General features: G+C 43.4%; 1 protein-coding gene across 4 annotated transcripts in view; it reads right to left on the reverse strand.

Annotated features, from left to right (window-relative positions):
- Positions 1 to 14,208, reverse strand: part of DNAH11 (dynein axonemal heavy chain 11) — a 147,605-nt gene extending 133,397 nt beyond the window's left edge. The window contains exons 1-6 of one of the 4 annotated variants that reach the window (XM_082193867.1): positions 13,657 to 14,208; positions 10,059 to 10,157; positions 7,335 to 7,531; positions 6,335 to 6,524; positions 3,918 to 4,017; positions 1,918 to 2,129 (exon numbers count right to left, since the gene is read on the reverse strand). In XM_082193867.1, coding sequence (XP_082049993.1) covers positions 1,918 to 2,129; positions 3,918 to 4,017; positions 6,335 to 6,524; positions 7,335 to 7,531; positions 10,059 to 10,157; positions 13,657 to 13,893 — 1,035 coding nt within the window. In that variant the 5' untranslated portion in view covers positions 13,894 to 14,208. Of the gene's footprint in view, positions 1 to 1,917; positions 2,130 to 3,917; positions 4,018 to 6,334; positions 6,525 to 7,334; positions 7,532 to 10,058; positions 10,200 to 13,656 lie in introns of those variants that run through there. The other 3 variants (XM_082193866.1, XM_082193868.1, XM_082193869.1) reach the window with 3 other exon arrangements.
- Positions 14,209 to 17,697: the final 3,489 nt, after the last annotated feature.

Raw genomic sequence — 17,697 nt, forward strand, 5'->3', positions numbered from 1 at the left:
GTTGATATTATAATTGGCTTGCTACAGTTTTTCACAGTATGTGCCATGACTAGCTTACAGCATAACCAACAACCAGCTTTTTTTTGGGGGGGGGGGACTGTTCTAACTAGTGAACTACCCACCGTTGTGACAGATAGAGTGGGGTCTAGGAAGACAGTCAAGTACAGCGAGGGGGAAAAGTATTCGATCCCCTGCTAAATTTGCCCATTTTCCCTCTGATCAAGAAATGACCAGTCCATAATTTTAATGGTAGGTTTATTGTAGCTGCGAGAGACAGAATAACAACAGGAAAAACCCCAGAAACCCAGACGACAAAAATCAGAGATTGGTGTGCATTATAATGAGTGAAATAAGTATTTGATCCCTTTGCAAAAGATGACTTAGTACTTGGTGGCAAAACCCTTGTTGGCAATTACAGAGGTCAGACATTTCTTGTAGGCGACCACCAGGTTTGCACACATCTCAGGAGGTATTTTGTCCCACTCCTCTTTGCAGATCCTCTCCAAGTCAGTAATATTTCGAGGCTCGAACCTTCAGCTCCCTCCACGTATTTTTGATGGGTTTAAGGTCTGGAGACTGGCTAGGCCACTCCAGGACCTTAATGTGCTTCTTCTTGAGCCACTCCTTTGTTGCCTTGGCCGTGAGTTTTGGGACATGGTCATGCTGGAATACCCATCCTCGACCCATTTTCAATGCCCTGGCTGAGGGAAGGAGGTGCTCACCCAAGATTCGACCATACATGGTCCCGTCCACCGTCCCTTCGATGCGGTGAAGGAGTCCTGTCCCCTTAGCAGAAAAACACCCCCAAAGCATAATATGTCCCCTCTACATGTTTGACGGTGGGGATGGTGTTATTGGGATCATAGGACAGCATTCCTCCTCCTCCAAACACTGCGAGGGGTTTTTCCTGTTGTTATCCTGTCTCTCACAGCTACAATAAACCTTCCATTAAAATTATGGACTGGTCATTTCTTTGTCAGAGGGCAAACAGGAAAATTTAGCAGGGTATCAAATACTTTGCCCCCTCACTGTATATTGCACACATGCAATGCATCTCAATGGGCTTTGTTCACAGACATTCTCTTTTCTGATCTGATGGAGTCTCTGCCAGCAGAGACCAGGCTGCCCACAATCTGGAGTTTAAGTTCTGCAACCACCCAATCTATATAGTCCCTAGGTTTTCTGCTTTCCCCAAGAGAGTTAGAAGCTAGGGTACTGGCACGGAAAAAGCAGAAAAACTGCATCCACTGAAACAGTCGATGCACCAAGAGATTTTGTTTACAGATCAGAGTTAAGAGTTCTGTTAAGGTATTGGAATTGCCTCTTTTACAATTAGGGTAGTTTATCGATGTCGGACTATGAAGTAACCTAGCAGTAAACTGGTTCACTAATAAATCCCCTGTGGTCTTGAACTTAGCAGATATTGCCATTACAGTTTTGCTATCTGATAAGCAATTTCCATTAACAATATATTAAAAATGGATGTTTTACACAGCTGACAACATGAAAAACAGTTTGTAAAAAGCTATGTGATCTTTAAAGAATGCCGCCTCTTTGTCAGACAAACAGTGTATTGTATTTTTAATAGAGAGCACATAAAATAGCAGAATTTATGACTATAATTATTTGTGTGTTATATAGCTTTAGTTGTAAAAACAGTATCTTGGAACTTTGGAAAATTCACGATAAATACTTTGGGAGATGGGAGCTAAAAAATAACTAACACCAGATAAATTTATACTCTCTTGTCTAAACAATTCTCCTGTATTGATTGACTCTTATTGACTAAGGCTGAAATGCTATGCACATTTCCCTGGGAGAAAGACACACTGAAATCTATTAAACTACTCCTGAGTAGGCATTTATAGGATTATGCTTTTCATGCTTATCTAGTTTTCTATTGACACCTTGTACTACCTGGCTAATGAGAAGATTGCAGAATTCCTGCAGCAGAGATATGATTCTTGCTGGCGTATTGTAAAACTTGGAGTGACTCCAGATCAGACAGATGGTGTGGAACAAAGCGGGAATTAAAATATGTATCTTTGGAAATTCCGTATCTTGAAGATGCTGAATATGTCTTTGCAGAGGCCGCAGGTAAAGCTCAATATCCTGGGCTTCAATGAGTGCTGAGGAGAAGAAGAAAGAATCAAGTATAGTAAATGGCGGTGAGTCGGAGATAAAAACACTTTGAGAGTTTCTACAAAAAGGACATAAAAAACAATCCCTGTGCATACAATAAAGCCTGCTGAATCTCCCAACAGTACGGCAGCATGGTGTTTAGGATAAATTTGAATGCTTTACTCCAATTCACACATTTTTTTTTCTGTGACATTCCTCTTTGCAAAGTAGAAAAGCAAGCATCACCATTCCCACCCACCATTCAGCTGACCTCACATATGAAGAAGCGGCATTCCACATGAACTCTTGAACATTCTCCTGCTCCAGAGGATAGGGCCTGAACCAATGGGTTTAAGTTACAAGAAAAGAGATTCCAACTCAACCTCAGGAGGAACCTTTCTGGCAGTAAGAACTGTTCAACAGTGGAATGGACTCCCTTGGAATGTGGTGGGCTCTCCTTCATTGGAGGCTTTTAAGGAGAGGTTGAGCGGCCATTTGTCATGGTGGCTTTAGCTGAGATTCCTAATAGGGCATCAGAACGGAACACCTATTTCAAATATGATGTCATTTTTATAATGGAAGAAAGGGGGATACACTCACCGCTCAACCACAAAGTGCCTAAGCTAGGCATAAGCACTCCTAGTCACTAGAGACTCCAGTGACAAGTTTCTGAAGAAGAAGAGTTTGGATTTGATATCCGGCTTTATCACTACCCGAAGGAGTCTCAAAGCGGCTAACATTCTCCTTTCCCTTCCTCCCCCACAACAAACACTCTGTGAGGTGAGTGAGGCTGAGAGACTTCAGAGAAGTGTGACTAGCCCAAGGTCACCCAGCAGCTGTATGTGGAGGAGCGGAGACGCGAACCCGGTTCCCCAGATTACGAGTCTACTGCTCTTAACCACTACACCACACTGGCTCTAGCAGGGAGCTAGGGGGTGTGCAACCTCTCCCAGAACAGGCTGTGTACCTAATTATTGAACACATGAACCAACCAATTACAGAATACTAGAATGCCAAACTAGTTATCACAGACTACCAAGTTTCCTTTCAGCTACTCTCAGTTTAGGAAGGAAGTGATAATCTATTCCGATCTAGGGGATTTTAAAAAAAACGCCCCATCAAAAAATGAAAGTGAAGCACTCCTTTCCTGTGTCACCTTTAATGGCCAACACTTTCCAAAATCTGTGAAGAAATTCTAGCTGCTTTAATGAATTTTGGCCAACATGCAAGAGAATGCTTTCTCCTGGTGGCTGTTTACACACAAGATTAACTTTCAAATACAAATTTTGATACTTTCCTCCAAAGTATAAAAGAAAGAATATTTGCCCATCTAGCAAGGACCATGCAAGCTTAATCACTTACTGAACTCTTGGTACATTTGGGATAAAGTGCCCTATAAAAATAACAAGCATTATGAGATTTCATTGACATTTCATTTGATCAATATGCAAACAAAATAGTAAAACATGACCAACTGGGTAATACACAAACTTTAACTGTTTTATGTCAGAAGTAAAACTACCTAGTAACAGTTTTACCACATGGAACAGTCTCTAAATAATGTTTACAAAACACTCTGTGTTAATCTAATTGCTTAAACATTTTATCTTGCGTTATATGGAAGTAAAAATATCCAAACTTTATACATATAAATTATGAGGACACTTAATGCTGCCCCAAAGCACAGGAAGTTAATTAATGCTTACAGCAATACATCAGGAAATATTATAGATTATTCCATAATACGCACACATAAATGTATACAGAATATACACATTTCATTCAGAGAAATTTACCATTTTCTACTTCCTTGTAAATGTCTTGAAAAGTGGGATAATAGCTGCTCATTTTCACTTTTAAGATCCTAATCATTTTCTGAACGATGGGACTCTTAAGCTGGAATTAGAACAGAACAATGAATCTCCAGCAACTATCCAGTATATTTTAAGAATTCGTTTTATCACAAAATTCAGTGGGCAGTGTTCAAATAAACAAACTTTGGACAGACCAAGCAGTAGGGCTTCACAAATCGTTGGATATACATTTGAAAATTAATTTCCAATCCTAACAAATCATACCCTTGAAGGTGATGGACAGAAAATTATTTAAAATGTTGAGTCTTGGAGCTGAAAGTTTATTGCACCAAATCTCAACTACTATAGCCCATTTTTAACATAAGGATCAAGTACGCGGTTTTACCTGCTATATCCCCTCCTGGACAGAGTTAGCTTTACCACAGGTATCCACTCCCAGGTAAGAATCAAAACTAATTTCTGCTATATACTGTATGTGGAGCAGTCAGTTGGTTCAAAATATGTTTCAAGTGGAACTGGTCCCTTAGATCATGGGTCACTAGTATTTACAGTGGTGCCCCGCGAGACGAATGCCTCGCAAGACGGAAAACCCGCAAGGCGAAAGGGTTTTCCGTTTGCGAGTTGCTTCGCAAGACGAATTTCCCTATGGGCTTGCTTCGCAAGAAGAAAGCCCATAGGGAAATCTCCGGGGACCTCTTTTAAATGCTGGCGGTGGGGAGCAAAGCCTCCCCTCCGGCCTTCAGAAGAGGTCCAGGAAGGCCGGCGGGGGCCGAAAGGCTTTGCTCCCCACCGCCAGCATTTTAAAAGCAGTCCGGGATAGCAGGGAAGCGCTTCCCGCTATCCCGGACGGCTTTTGAAGGCAGGCGGGGGGGAGCAAAGACTTTTGCCCCCCGCCGGCCTTCAGAAGAGGTCCTGGACTGGTCTAGGACCTCTTCTGAAGGCTGGCTGGGGGCAAAAGTCTTTGTCCCCCCTGCCTGCCTTCCCAGAGGCTTTTAAATCGCCTCGAACAGCGGAGAAGTCCTCCGCTGTCCCAGGGCGATTTTAAAATGCCGCCCGCCAGCATTTTAAGATCGCCCCGGACAGCGGAGAAGTCCTCCGCTGTCCCGGGGTTTTTTAAAATGCTGGGGGTGGGAAGAAAAGCCCTTGTCCCCCCCCCCAGCCTTCAGAAGAGGTCGGGGGACAGACTGTCCCCGGCCCTGGTCTGAAGGCGGTTTCCATAGGAACGCATTGATTGATTTTCAATGCATTCCTATGGGAAACCGTGCTTCGCAAGACAAAAAACTCGCAAGAAGAAAAAACTTGCGGAACGAATTAATTTCGTCTTACGAGGCACCACTGTATTGATTTTTTAAACTTTGCTATGGCTTAGTTAGTACCAAGGTATCTGACAGACCACCTGCATGTTTATGAACCCGGCCATTCTTTCAAGCCCATCAGCGGTCTTGCTCTAGGTGCCTCCCCCTTCTCAGTGGTGCGCCCCCCCCCCCCAGTGTGGAATATTATCCCAGGGAAACCTGACTAGTTGTAGGTATTTGGTGAATATAATATTCTCTTGTAGTTTAGGTGCAGAGGTGCAGGGGAATGGAATATGAAGCCCTGCAGATGTTGCTAGAATCCAACTTCCATCAGCCCCAGCCTGACCAATGCTCAAGGATAATGGGAGTTGTAGTCACAATTTATTTATCCTTTATTTACTTTGTGAGTCACTTTTATCTTGCCCAGGGCAACCCAAAGCAGACAATGAACCCCACATGGGTAAGTTAAAACCAAGAGGAAAGAGAAATACATTTTTTTTTAAATCCCACCCACTTCTAAAGGCCACAGATATTTAAAGGCCAAAGGCCTGCTTATAGAGGCCTTTGGCCTGGTGCCTGATGATGATGCCAGGCAAGCCGCCCTGAGGAGAGCATTCCACAAACAGGGAGCCACCACAGAAAAGGCCCATTCTCATGTTGCCACCCTCCAGACCACTTGTGGAGGGGTCACATTGAAGAAGGCTCGCAGATGATGACTGCAGGGTTGTCAGTTCATATGGGGAGAGGCAGTCCTTGAGGTATTGCAGTCTGAACTGTATAAGACATTATAAGTCAAAACCAGCACTTTGAATTGGGTCCAGAAACTAAGTGCAGTGAGGCCAAGATTGTCATTATATGCTCAAACCATCTGGCCACTGAATTCTACAACAGCTGACATTTCTAAACCATCTTCAGAGGCAGCCCTACGTATAACATGTTGCAGTAATCTAACCTAGAGATTACCAGAGCACAGACAACAAACCTCAGCTTGCTTGGCAGTATCTACAAGTTAAAAACTACTACTGTATCCAAACTTTCAGCTCTAACTTACATTATATACAAAGATAAAAGTACAACAATGATCATGAATTGCTAATTGCTTACCTGGTCATATATGCACAAGAGATTATCCTTTCTTTCTTCCCAAAACTTTAGCTCAACCTGAGGATCTGAGTGAAAGCCATGAAGAAGAGTTTCAGCTGAATTCCTTCCCACAGTGTCCTGTATTTGATGCGACCACTTGATAACCATTGATTCTATTGCATGCAGTACTGATCTTGTGAAAGAGTCTTGCCTGCAAGTTAGGAAAATGGCAGGATTCCCACATTCTTAAATTCAGTGACATTTTACAGTGCATGTAACCATTCTATATTCCTGCCTTACTTTGTACTTAGATCAGTTTATATTGCTTAGCATTGTAAGCCCCTCCATCACATTTTTTGGTTTGTGTCATTTTCTGTCTGTTTTTCATCTTGGAACAGTCTCTCTTTTACATTGGGAAGTGCCGATTTCCAGTTTTAGACTAAAAACTTTTCTACCCCATTTCCAGCATATTTCACCCCTATTCTAAATGAACAGTGTCCAACCAGGCAAATTTGTTCAGATTTGGCAAACCAAATTGTAAGCCAAATTGTTTTTGTGATCATCCAGTTTCAAACTCTTATTTTGCCATTTTAAAAAGGTATTGTTGTTAATGGTTTAATAAAATCTGCCTTAAAAAAAACCTTACTTTTCTGTGAATTAAAATCTAATGTTGATTATCGCTATACCATATTAATTTTGGCGTAAAATAGGCTTTAGTAATTTGTGCTTTTCTAAAAAAATAAAATAAAAATAATGCAGTAATCAAAAATCTGTTACTTAGTTCACTCACTGCAATTACATTCCAAAGACTTGAAGTACACATTGCTTTGTTTGGTATTGTACATCTCATTGACAGGTGACTCCCACCACTCAGTTTTATTGGCATTTTTAAGGATTCAACCAAAACGTTTTACCTTCTGCTTGAACATGAAGCAAAATGTATTTCTTTTTGATGTAAACACACACACACACACACACACACACACACACAGAGAGAGAGAGAGAGAGAGAGTCTCCTTACTTATTTTCAGTACATATCTCATGCAACTCAGTCTCTCTTGCAACTGTTGGAATGGGAAGGAGAGTTCTTCCTGACATAGCTCCAGTCATAATATATGCCTTATTTTTCATGATTTCTACATGCCGTTCCATGTCCAGGGAAACAACATGTGGCCACGATTCATTATTTTTCTTATTGGAAAGAATGGGCAGTATAACCTGAAAGAAGTGAAAAACAGTGGTGGGATAGAGGAAAAGCACAACATATAAACTATGGCTGCCATACACCTGTATGTTCCCTGGGTTTCAAAGGTGGAATTGACGTCGGGGGGGGGGGATTTCCGAAATGTGGTGCTTTGTCCTGGGTCTTAGGCAAGTCAATCACGTTTCTTTTGGCGTTTTTGTCTTTAAAAAGCTCAACAACTTTGGAGGTGTCCTGGTTTTTAACTTTTTGAAATATGCCAAGCCTAATATAAATGCATTGCGGGGGGGGGGGGCTTCAAAGCTAGCAACACTTTCAGTTTCTTAGTGACATGCCTCAACATGTTTTCTTTTTCAGGCCCATCCTGCTACATTTTGGATTATACTGGGCATGGCTTTATAAAAACAATGGCAAAAAAATTTTGTACATTAGGTCATGGAAGAACACTTGAATGTCAAGTAAATCAAACCTAATTAGTAGAAAAATTATCAATGATGGTAAGGGGGAATATGCACAAGTGTTGAATAGCTGGAAACTAATAGATGGAGTCTGGTAATTTATTATATTTAAAAAAGGAATTAGGGATAGAGATACAAATTTCTCCAAGTTTTACTATTTGTAGTATGTTCTAGGAAGTGTCAGGTTTTTGCATGAGGATAATGAGGAAAACCAAGATCCTTGATTGATTGTGAAATGGCTAGCATTTCTGTCTCTTATCTTCACACTTTTGAATCTTTTTTAAATAAAGATTTTTTTTAATAAAAGAAACCCAACATGGCATGAATACTTTGGACAAGTATCTAGTAAGAAATAATCAAAAGCATGTTGAGCAATGCAAGATCTTTACATTAAATATTTGACTAGGCATTTCTGCTGTTGTGAAATTCTCAGCTGATCTCTGTGCAATAAATTAGTTAAGTAAACAGCCACAGTGGCACTATAAATATGATTTGTAACCACTACATTCACATACACTTGCTTGTTGCTACACATCTCCCATAGTGATAATGTTTGCTAAATGCAAACTTGCTGGTTAAACTTAATGCTTGCTAAATCCCACTTCACCCTTTTATTTCTAGTCTCTAGTCCAATCTGCTTGCAATAAAGGAATAACATGGAGACTATTTATTTATTTAGAGCTTTTATATACCACTCTTCATAATGTATATCCCAGGGCAGTTCAGAACATAAAAATTATAAACAATATAATAAAACAAAACACCAAGAGCGCTTAAAGCCTACAGGCTGAGCTGCACAGTAAAAATCTCAGCTTCTAAAAAGTATTTAAGAATTAGCTGAAAAGCCTAGGGGATTAGAAAAGTTCTTGCCTGCCACATATAAAACTACAGAGGAGACACCAGGTGTAAGTTTCCATAACTTGGATTAAAAGATCCCTTTTCATTTGCTATCTCCAATTTTGTATATGTTAGAGGGAACTTTTAAGAGTAAGCAATAGTGCAAAAGCAGACTGATCACTTATTTAACAAGTAAATTTGCTCTCAAATAGCCATTCTCATTAACATCTACCCCGGCCTGCCATTTTATGTGGAAAGCATTCAAGGACGATGCTCTCTACAACATATTACGAGAAAACTAAGTCTTCATTAATGACATTTTGACTTCCCCCAGAATAAACCCTGAAGCAGAAATCCTAATCAATGACCTGGTTCCTGTGTCGTAAACAAGACATGGTTTTAAACTATGGTTTAATCACTCCTTCCCACAGCTGTCAACTTTCCCTTTTTTTGCAGGAAATTCCCTTATTCCAGAGCCGTTTCCCGCTGCTATCCCAGATTGTTAGATATCCCGTAGACTGTGAGGCTGCTGATCCCTGATTTTCGAGGCTGCTGATCCCTTATTTTCAAATCTGAAAGTTGACAGCTATGCTCCTTCCCCCTTCTGCTGCGGACAAAACAAACCGGAGGCTGGCTTGTTGTATCTTCCCGGCATGTGCTCATTCATGGTTTTCTTTAAGCAAACTACAAGCAGTAAGCCAAGAACAAACCTTGGTTACTGCTCTAGGATTGTTTGGGGGAAACAAACAATGAAACCAAGTTCAGATGATAACATTGTACAGAAGCGCAGCAGGGTGGGGGAAGAGCTGCAAGATATTTTATACACCATGCCAACAACATGCTCTTTCACATTAAACCATAGTTTGTTTTAAACAATGGTCAGTGTGACGTGTAAAATTCTGTTTGCTTTTGTGAGCTACCGGGTGTTACTGTCTGCATACTCTTCCTTATATTTTACTTTACAAGGAAAAAAAGGAGGGTTGAATATTCAGGTAAAAGATACCTTGTTGTTTTTTTTACCTGAGAGACCAGCCCCCCCAGCTCTGTATAGCTACGGGCCCATGCTACCCCTTCTTCATAAACCCAATTAACCAACATCCAGGTCAAACCATTTGATCTAAATCGGAAGTTACAAAGGATTTTCCACCCTTTCGCAAGTTTGGGGGAGGTTTGAAATCCATCTATTTGGTGTAGTGTGGTTAAAGACTGAGAAGTTAAAATTACGAAGAAATACATAAGCTAGAAGTACCTCTTCTAAGAAAATCATTACTTGCTCCATAGGTGCTCCAGACAATTCTGCAAATTTGAGGGCTTCATTGCAGTTTTCTGCTCCAACGCAGTCTGTGTTCTTCATAATACAAACGGTTTTGAGTTTCACGCCACTGGGTATCTAAACCAGAAAAATATGCTACAATTCTCAAGCGAATGAATTGTGACCATATGTACTCATTCATTTGACAATTCAAGAATCCAATTGCTGGAATAGCCAGACAAGTTTCTTGGTAATGGGTCATTAAAGTAACAAAGAAAGTGGTTCTGTGCCAGACTACAAATAAGTGGGGCCCCCTCCCTCAGCTCACTGGTAGTTAGAAAGACAAAAGCCTGACTTGAGGTGTGTGAGCTAGAACCAGAAGTGGGAAGCAGGCTGGGCAGCTGGGACACAGAACCATTCATGATTTCTGCTGGAAACCAAGGCTGTAGCTATGGGAGAAGCAAGACCTTATTGGGATGTTAATGCCATGAACCCCTCCATCATAGGCTCGCATGCATATATGTGCAAATAAACCATACGTCATATGAAGACACCACAGTCTTCACTGACCACTGTCCTTCTTTCTGAGGAAACTGGGCAAGTTCCTGGAACCGCTGGACTCTTGCACTGCTTGGAGATTGTAGGGTGGCATGCAACACTATAACTGTGCCAATCTGGGAGTTAAGATTAGGAACCATGATTAAGATAAGCAACCATGCTCTATGCAAAGCAGACCAGAGTGGAATAGCTCTTCAACACAATAGGTTTGGTCCATAATATTGCAACTACAGAGGATTACCATAACGCAGTACCAGGACTGCCAAGATTCATGCTCGCATGTTGCAACATTCCATAAACAACTTTGGAAACTAAGTTTTCCAGGACAGCTGCGATGTATCCCAAACAAACAGCTTCCACCGTGTGTGTGTGTATGTTTTATTTGTGTGTGTGTATAGGGCTGCTAGATTCCCCGTCTCCCTAGTCACAGCCTTGCTGCTCTACTGAAGGACAATCTATGTATGGAAACTTATTTCTGGTCATTTATTTTCCCACAATGCAGCATTATGGAGGCAATTTATACCGAAGTATACCAACACTAAATAACCTTGATGTTAGATTAATAAATTTGAAAAATAAAGTAAACTTTTAGGATTGCCATATTTTGAAGAGCAAAAAAGAAAACATTTGCCAATTTTTACTTTTAACTATGGATCTCTATGACAACTTGTTTTACATACCCATGAAAAAGACGATGTGTCCTGGAAAAAGAGGACATATGGCAACCCTAATTAGTAAACTCGTTTTTAATCTGGATACCTTATTTAATTAGGGTTGATCCAGATTTATTACACACTGCTGAGAGTATGAAGCATACTTCAAAATTATTAGCTACTGTAGTGGGTTGCTTTGATTTTTGTTCTATTACTTTGTGCAATGAAATGGCTTTAAAATAATTGTCTTATAATGAAATTTAGAACTTTTAACTCTAGTTGCAACATATTGATACGAGTTTTATCTAGTTTTGTTTGGCCTTTCCCACCTGAATTTATAAAGTAAGTGTGTTGTTATGAAGATCAAATCTGAAGTAAAAAGTAAACCAAGAACAAAAGAGAATTCCAGATAATCAGACCATGAACCTTCTCATCACAGACACAGCAGTAGGAAAGAAGTACAGTGGTACCTTGGGTTAAGTACTTAATTCGTTCCGGAGGTCCGTTCTTAACCTGAAGCACCACTTTAGCTAATGGGGCCTCCTCCTGCTGCTGCTGCGCTGCCGGAGCACGATTTCTGTTCTCATCCCGAAGCAAAGTACTTAACCCAAGGTACTATTTCTGGGTTAGTGGAGTCTGTAACCTGAAGCATATTTAACCCGAGGTACCACTATATTAGACTTCACTTCCCCTCCCCTATGAACTGGTATCATAACTCAGAAGTTACATCACAATCCAAGTTGCAATCTTACCTCATGTAAAGTCAAGGTGAGATAATTTAGCATAACCACCCCAAGTTAACTGCTTGTGATAAATAAGTTTTGAAAAGAAGCTTTTGAAAGCTGTGAATCACATGGAAGCAATTACCAATACAAATCTTTCTGAAATTCAGTTTCCTAGCAAATTAACAAGTGTTACATACAATACACAATAGCATTTTTACTACAGCAGAGAATGTCTCTCAAATAAGTAAACATGCTCTTCAGCAAACAGGCAGAAAATGCACCTACATTGTTTACATTACAGATTTAGAAACAATGGGCACACTTGCTGGCATTTGTTTGAGTTTGTAACCTGTAACATTGCTTAGGCTTTTGGTGAGTTACAATACAGAAACAACACAATCAAACTATAGTTCGCAACAGATAAATTAGACTTGCATGTTAATAAATAAAAAACCAGCTCAGGCACAAAGGTCTTACAACATTTTCCAAAATGAGCTTAGACTTGGGCTTTAGCAGGTCTCAAAGGAAAGGTGTTCTATATTTTGGGGCAACCAGACAGGATTACAGCACTGAACCTGTTTCAAACAGGATATGTGAGATGAGGTTCTATCAATGAATTACCTGTGCACTTTTTATAACCAAATGGAAATATATTGACAGACGAGTGGTACATAGCTCTAGTCTAGGGATTAGTGTTAAATAATGCAAACTCATTCTGAAGTAAGAACTATGAATTAGAAACTTCTCAGGAACAGTCCCCACAACTAAACCAAGCAATTTTCTTCATTATGTATGGATGCTGTAAAGAAAACGAACAGGTTGCAGGTGGTTACAGCCCACAGGTAGGCCCACAATAGCCAGCAATATTTCTTGTCATTGGAGGTTGGGTGGGATAGAATCATAAAATCACAGAAGCATACATTTGGAAGGGACCTAGCCCAACCTCCTGCAATGCAGGAATCTTTTTTGCCCAACATAGGGCTCAAACCCACAGCCCTGAGATTAAGAGTCTCATGCTCTACTGACTGAGCCGCCGCCCCCCCCCCCCGGTTATGAAAATGACAACAGTCCACTGTAGACTATGGTCAGTTCAACCCAATTCACAAGAAAGTGACTGTATACATGGGTACAATCACACAGAGAACTTGTGTATAAGCAATCTGAAGTTATAGTCCTATAGCGCAAGTATATCAACATAAAAAATAAAAATCTTATGAGATGTGTACATAGTAGAACATCAGGTCTGTGTACAGACATACCTGACTGGCCACCTTTTCCCAACACCTGATGAGTTTTGGAGTTAGCATCTTCTAGAATGGCTCCATGGGAGCCAAGGCCCCTTCAGCTCCCCCAATAAAATATCGGAGGGGTCCACACCCCTTAAAGTTGATGGGAAATGCCATTCAGATGGTGTGTGTGCCCCACGACATGTGATCTATTATGTGGGGTGGGGCTTAGCTGCCCCCCAATATTTTATTCACGTTGGCACCCCAGGGTGGCCTCGAGATTTGGAAGTCACCCATACCAAACACATCCACATGGCTGGGTGTTGACGGAGCCCACAGGAGGCAAGGGAGAAACCAGTCCACTTGGCGCACTGCAAGCAGGGCGCCCCTGTTCTGGAAACCCCACCCAAACACCTCCCCGGCCATTCTTTACCTTCGTCCCAGCTGCCAGCCCTCCTGAGAGAGGGAGGCAGAAAGCCAGCAAAGTGAGGCGGCTGTTCTCCAGAAAGTTCTGCAGGAGCTTCTGGTTGTCTTCCTCCGCCAGGAACTGGCTCCATTGGTCGCCTTTCAGCCTCAGCAAGTGCGCCACGCGGCGCCCCACGAACTGGGCCCTCGCGTCCTCCGCGAAACTTTTCTCCTGCTGCGCCGTCTCGTCCTCGTCCTCTTCCATCTCCAGCCCGGCGTCCACAGAGGAGGAGAGGGCGGCGGCGGCGCTGCAGCTGCAGCAGCAACTGGGGCACTTCGTTGGCAATGCTCTCCTTCGCGGCTGCGCGCCCTTCCCAACTTCTCTCGGCGACGCGGAGCTGGACGCCCTCTCCTCGCCTTCCCCGCGCAGTTCTGGAGCTCCCGCTAATTAGCGCGCGGGCAGCTCACCTGCTGCTGCTGCTGCTGCCGCTGCTCCTGGCGCTCATTGCCGGCCCGGGAGTTGCTCCCCACGCCCCCGCCAGCGTCCGGTTCAACTCGCTGCTCCGTCTGCTCCAATCAGCGGCGGCGTCCCGTTGCCCTGGGGACGAGCGAAAAAAGTCACGGCCGGGCCACCCACAAGCCGCTCCTCAAGGGAAACAAATCACGGCCCTGGCCAATTAGGGCCACGGCTTGCCAGGAAGGAACCATCAGCCGCTGCGACGCCGGGGGTGGGAAGGGGGGAAGGGGGGGGCAACGGAGAAGCTAAGGGCTGGCGAAGGTTTTTAAATGCCTGGTGCGTCACACGGATGTTTAGCGACACACCTCCAGGGGGTCTCTGCCCCCGCGCGCGGAAGAGTGGCAGGTCCTCCCCACGAGCAAATGGACTGGCTCGCTCCAAGGCAGCAAAACTAGCCGCTCGATAAATGCATTGGGTTTTTTTATAAGGTTTCCAAACGGTGTTTTCATTTGGGCAAGGGCGGGTGCCGCTATCAAAGTGCTTCTGGGCAGGTGTTCGCAGAAGCCCAACTTGCAGCCAATGGCTTCAGTTTCTCAGAGTTTTGAAATGGCGAAGTAGGCAAGCTGCAGATTCACGGGGAATATTAGGGAAGTGCGTCAAAAACGGGCCAGTGGTTTGTTTGTTTGTTTCCTTCCCTGTTACCGTTTTTTAGACTACTAGTGACTAGGAAGAATATTAAACTAGAACTTTTGCTTTCAAGAGCTGAAGAAAAATGTGCCTCTTGGGCTTGCCGATCAGAAGGTCGGCGGTTCAAATCTGCTTGACTGGATGAGCTCCCATTGCTCTGCCAACCTAGCAGTTCAAAAGCACACCAGTGTAAGTAGATAAATAGGTACTACTGTGGCGGGAAGGTAAACTGTGTTTCCGTGCGCTCTGGCTCCCATCATGGTGTCCCGTTGTGTCAGAAGCGATTTAGTCATGCTGGTCACATGACCCAGAAAGCTGCCTGTGGACAAATGCTGGCTCTCTCATCTTGAAAACAAGATGAGCGCCACAACCCCAGTCTCCTTTGACTGGACTTAACCATCCAGGGGTCCTTTGCCTTTTTACCTTTATAATATCAGTAATATTATTACAAAAATCTTCAGGAGCTAGATGTGCTGTGATTCTTGTATGACATTGTGTCATGGACTGGTTGGGCGCAGAGGACTAATGGGAGGTACCAGCTGGCGAAGGGGAGGAGGGGGAAGGGGAGGACTAGTGGGAGGTACCAGCTGGGAGGTACCAAGGGAAGAAGGCTCAGAGCCTAGGGAGTTGTGTTGGGACCACGACCAGTGGTCACAGAGAGAAGACAGGAAGGAGAAGGTGTCAGATCAGGCATAGGCAAACTTGTCCCTCCAGATGTTTTGAGACTACAATTCCCATCATCCTTGACCACTGGTCCTGTTAGCTAGAGATGATGGGAGTTGTAGTCCCAAAACATCTGGAGGGCTGAGTTTGCTTATGCCTGTGTCAGATGCTGAGGAGGTAACAGGGCTAAGTGAGGAAGGGGAGTCTGTGGCAGAGAGAAGTCCAGAAGCAGAGATGGAAGCAGAAGAGGGTGGCCAAGAGGCAGAGATGAGTCAGCTAGTGAAGAGTCATGAGTGCCTCCTCCTGCTGCAACAAAATCTTCACCCCACTTGTCTCCCAGAACAGGAAGAGGCATGAAAAGGGCAGAGGAGAGATTGGCAGCATGCAGACAGTCTTCGATTGCTTGGGGGGGGGGGACCTGGAGAGGAGCGAACTTAGGCAGTTGTGGGGAGACAGGGATCTTCAGTCTCAGCAACTGCTTCATGGGGGGAAAGACCTATCGGAGACATAGCTGTCAACTTACAGATTTGAAAGTAAGGGACCAGCAGCCTCAAAAATAAGGGATCAGCAGCCAAAATAAGGGATTTTAGTCAACCAGCAGCCAAATGAAGCCTCAAGCGGTGGTTCCTACAGCACAGCAACCTGGCAAAGGGGATGCAGCAAGGAAAACCGCCATCACCTCTCCGCTGGGAAGCGCTGAGCAAAGCCGAGTCCCCAGGCAACACGGCCAATTTGATTGGCACAAAGCATGCAAGCTCCACCCCTATTGTTCTTAGACTCCTTACTGGGTGAGCAACGCAGCCATGCAACACAGTTGGAGCCTCCCTCCTCCCTGGCCGGCAGGGAGGGAGAGGAGCTGCTTCCTTTGAAAACCGGGAAATTTAAGGGACATCATCAATAAGGGACAGCAGCAGGACACGGCACTGGGATAAGGGACTTTCCCGCCAAATAAGGGACGGTTGACAGCTATGATTGGAGATGGATTGCTGCGCTCATTGAGCCTGACACTCCTTTGCAGATTGTGTTTTTGCTGTTAACTCTTAACTTGCACAGTGTGATTTACTGCTGGCTCACGCCTGACACACTAGCAAGTTAGTCGTAACTTCATCTCCCTCTAGGAAGGCTTGCCTGTATTTGTCCATTAAGCAGATTGTTAGTGATAAACGGCTTCTGAAACTGAGTGAAGCTTCAAAAGCAGCTTGTGATGTGGAATAGGAGTGAAGTGGATTGTCTGTTTAATTGAGTTACTAGAAGCAGCCTTCATAGATTTTTGAATCCCAGTATTTATTGTTGCTAGTTTTCTTTGGAAAAGAAAACAGGGGCTGTCTTAACAGCCTGGATCCTACATATGTTGCTGTTCTGATTCACTGGGTCAAAAGTGACTTACCGGTACATTAAAACACATTAGGACAAATACAACCAATAAAAGCCTGAAAATGCTTCTATAAAATTAGACGGGTGTTAACAGATTTCACGATATTAAAAGAGGCCACAAGTTCCTGAAACCCTTCAAATTAAAAGCCAAAAGCCTGGATAAACAGGACAGTATTTGCCTGGCACCTAAAAATAAAGGTGGCAGTGGGAATGTCTTCCTAGGGAGAGAATTCCACAGAGGCACCGCTGCAAAGGCCTATTCTCGTATGGCCACCCTCTTTGTTGCCTGTGGATGGGTCACATGAAGAAGAGCCTCAGCCGCATATGGCCTTAGAGGTCCAAACCGGCACTTTGAATTAAGCCTGGAAACTAATTGGTAGCCAGTGCAGTTGTGCCACATTCTGCACCAGCTGCAGTTTCTGAATTGTCTTAAAGGGCAGCACACTGCAGTAATCCAACCTAGAGGTTATCAGGGCAAAGACAAGTTAGTTGCCTCTGTCCAGAAAGGGACACAGTTGGAACCACAGTCAAAGCTGCTGGAAGGCACTTGGTGCCACTGTGGCTACTTGAGCCTCAAGCCAACAGTAATGGATCTAGAAGTACCCTGAAATTATGACATGCCTGCTCCTTCAGAGGGAGTGTAATTCCATCCAGAGCAGGCCACATCACATCCACTCCCTAACAGTACCTCAGTCTTGTCTGGATTAAGCTTGTTTATTGGCTCTCATTCTGACTCTTACTGAGGCAAGACATCAATCTAGCACTTCCTCTGCCACAGCTGCAGATGGGAGATCCATTTGGGAGGTTCATTCTTTACAGATGCAAATACCCTTTTTGTCTAAGACCCAGCCTAGACATAAAACATTTGTCACATTGCTGAGGTTCTAA

This window comes from Podarcis vaucheri (genome assembly GCF_965113315.1).
Source record: "Podarcis vaucheri genome assembly, chromosome: 12".
Taxonomy (NCBI): Eukaryota; Metazoa; Chordata; class Lepidosauria; order Squamata; family Lacertidae; genus Podarcis; species Podarcis vaucheri.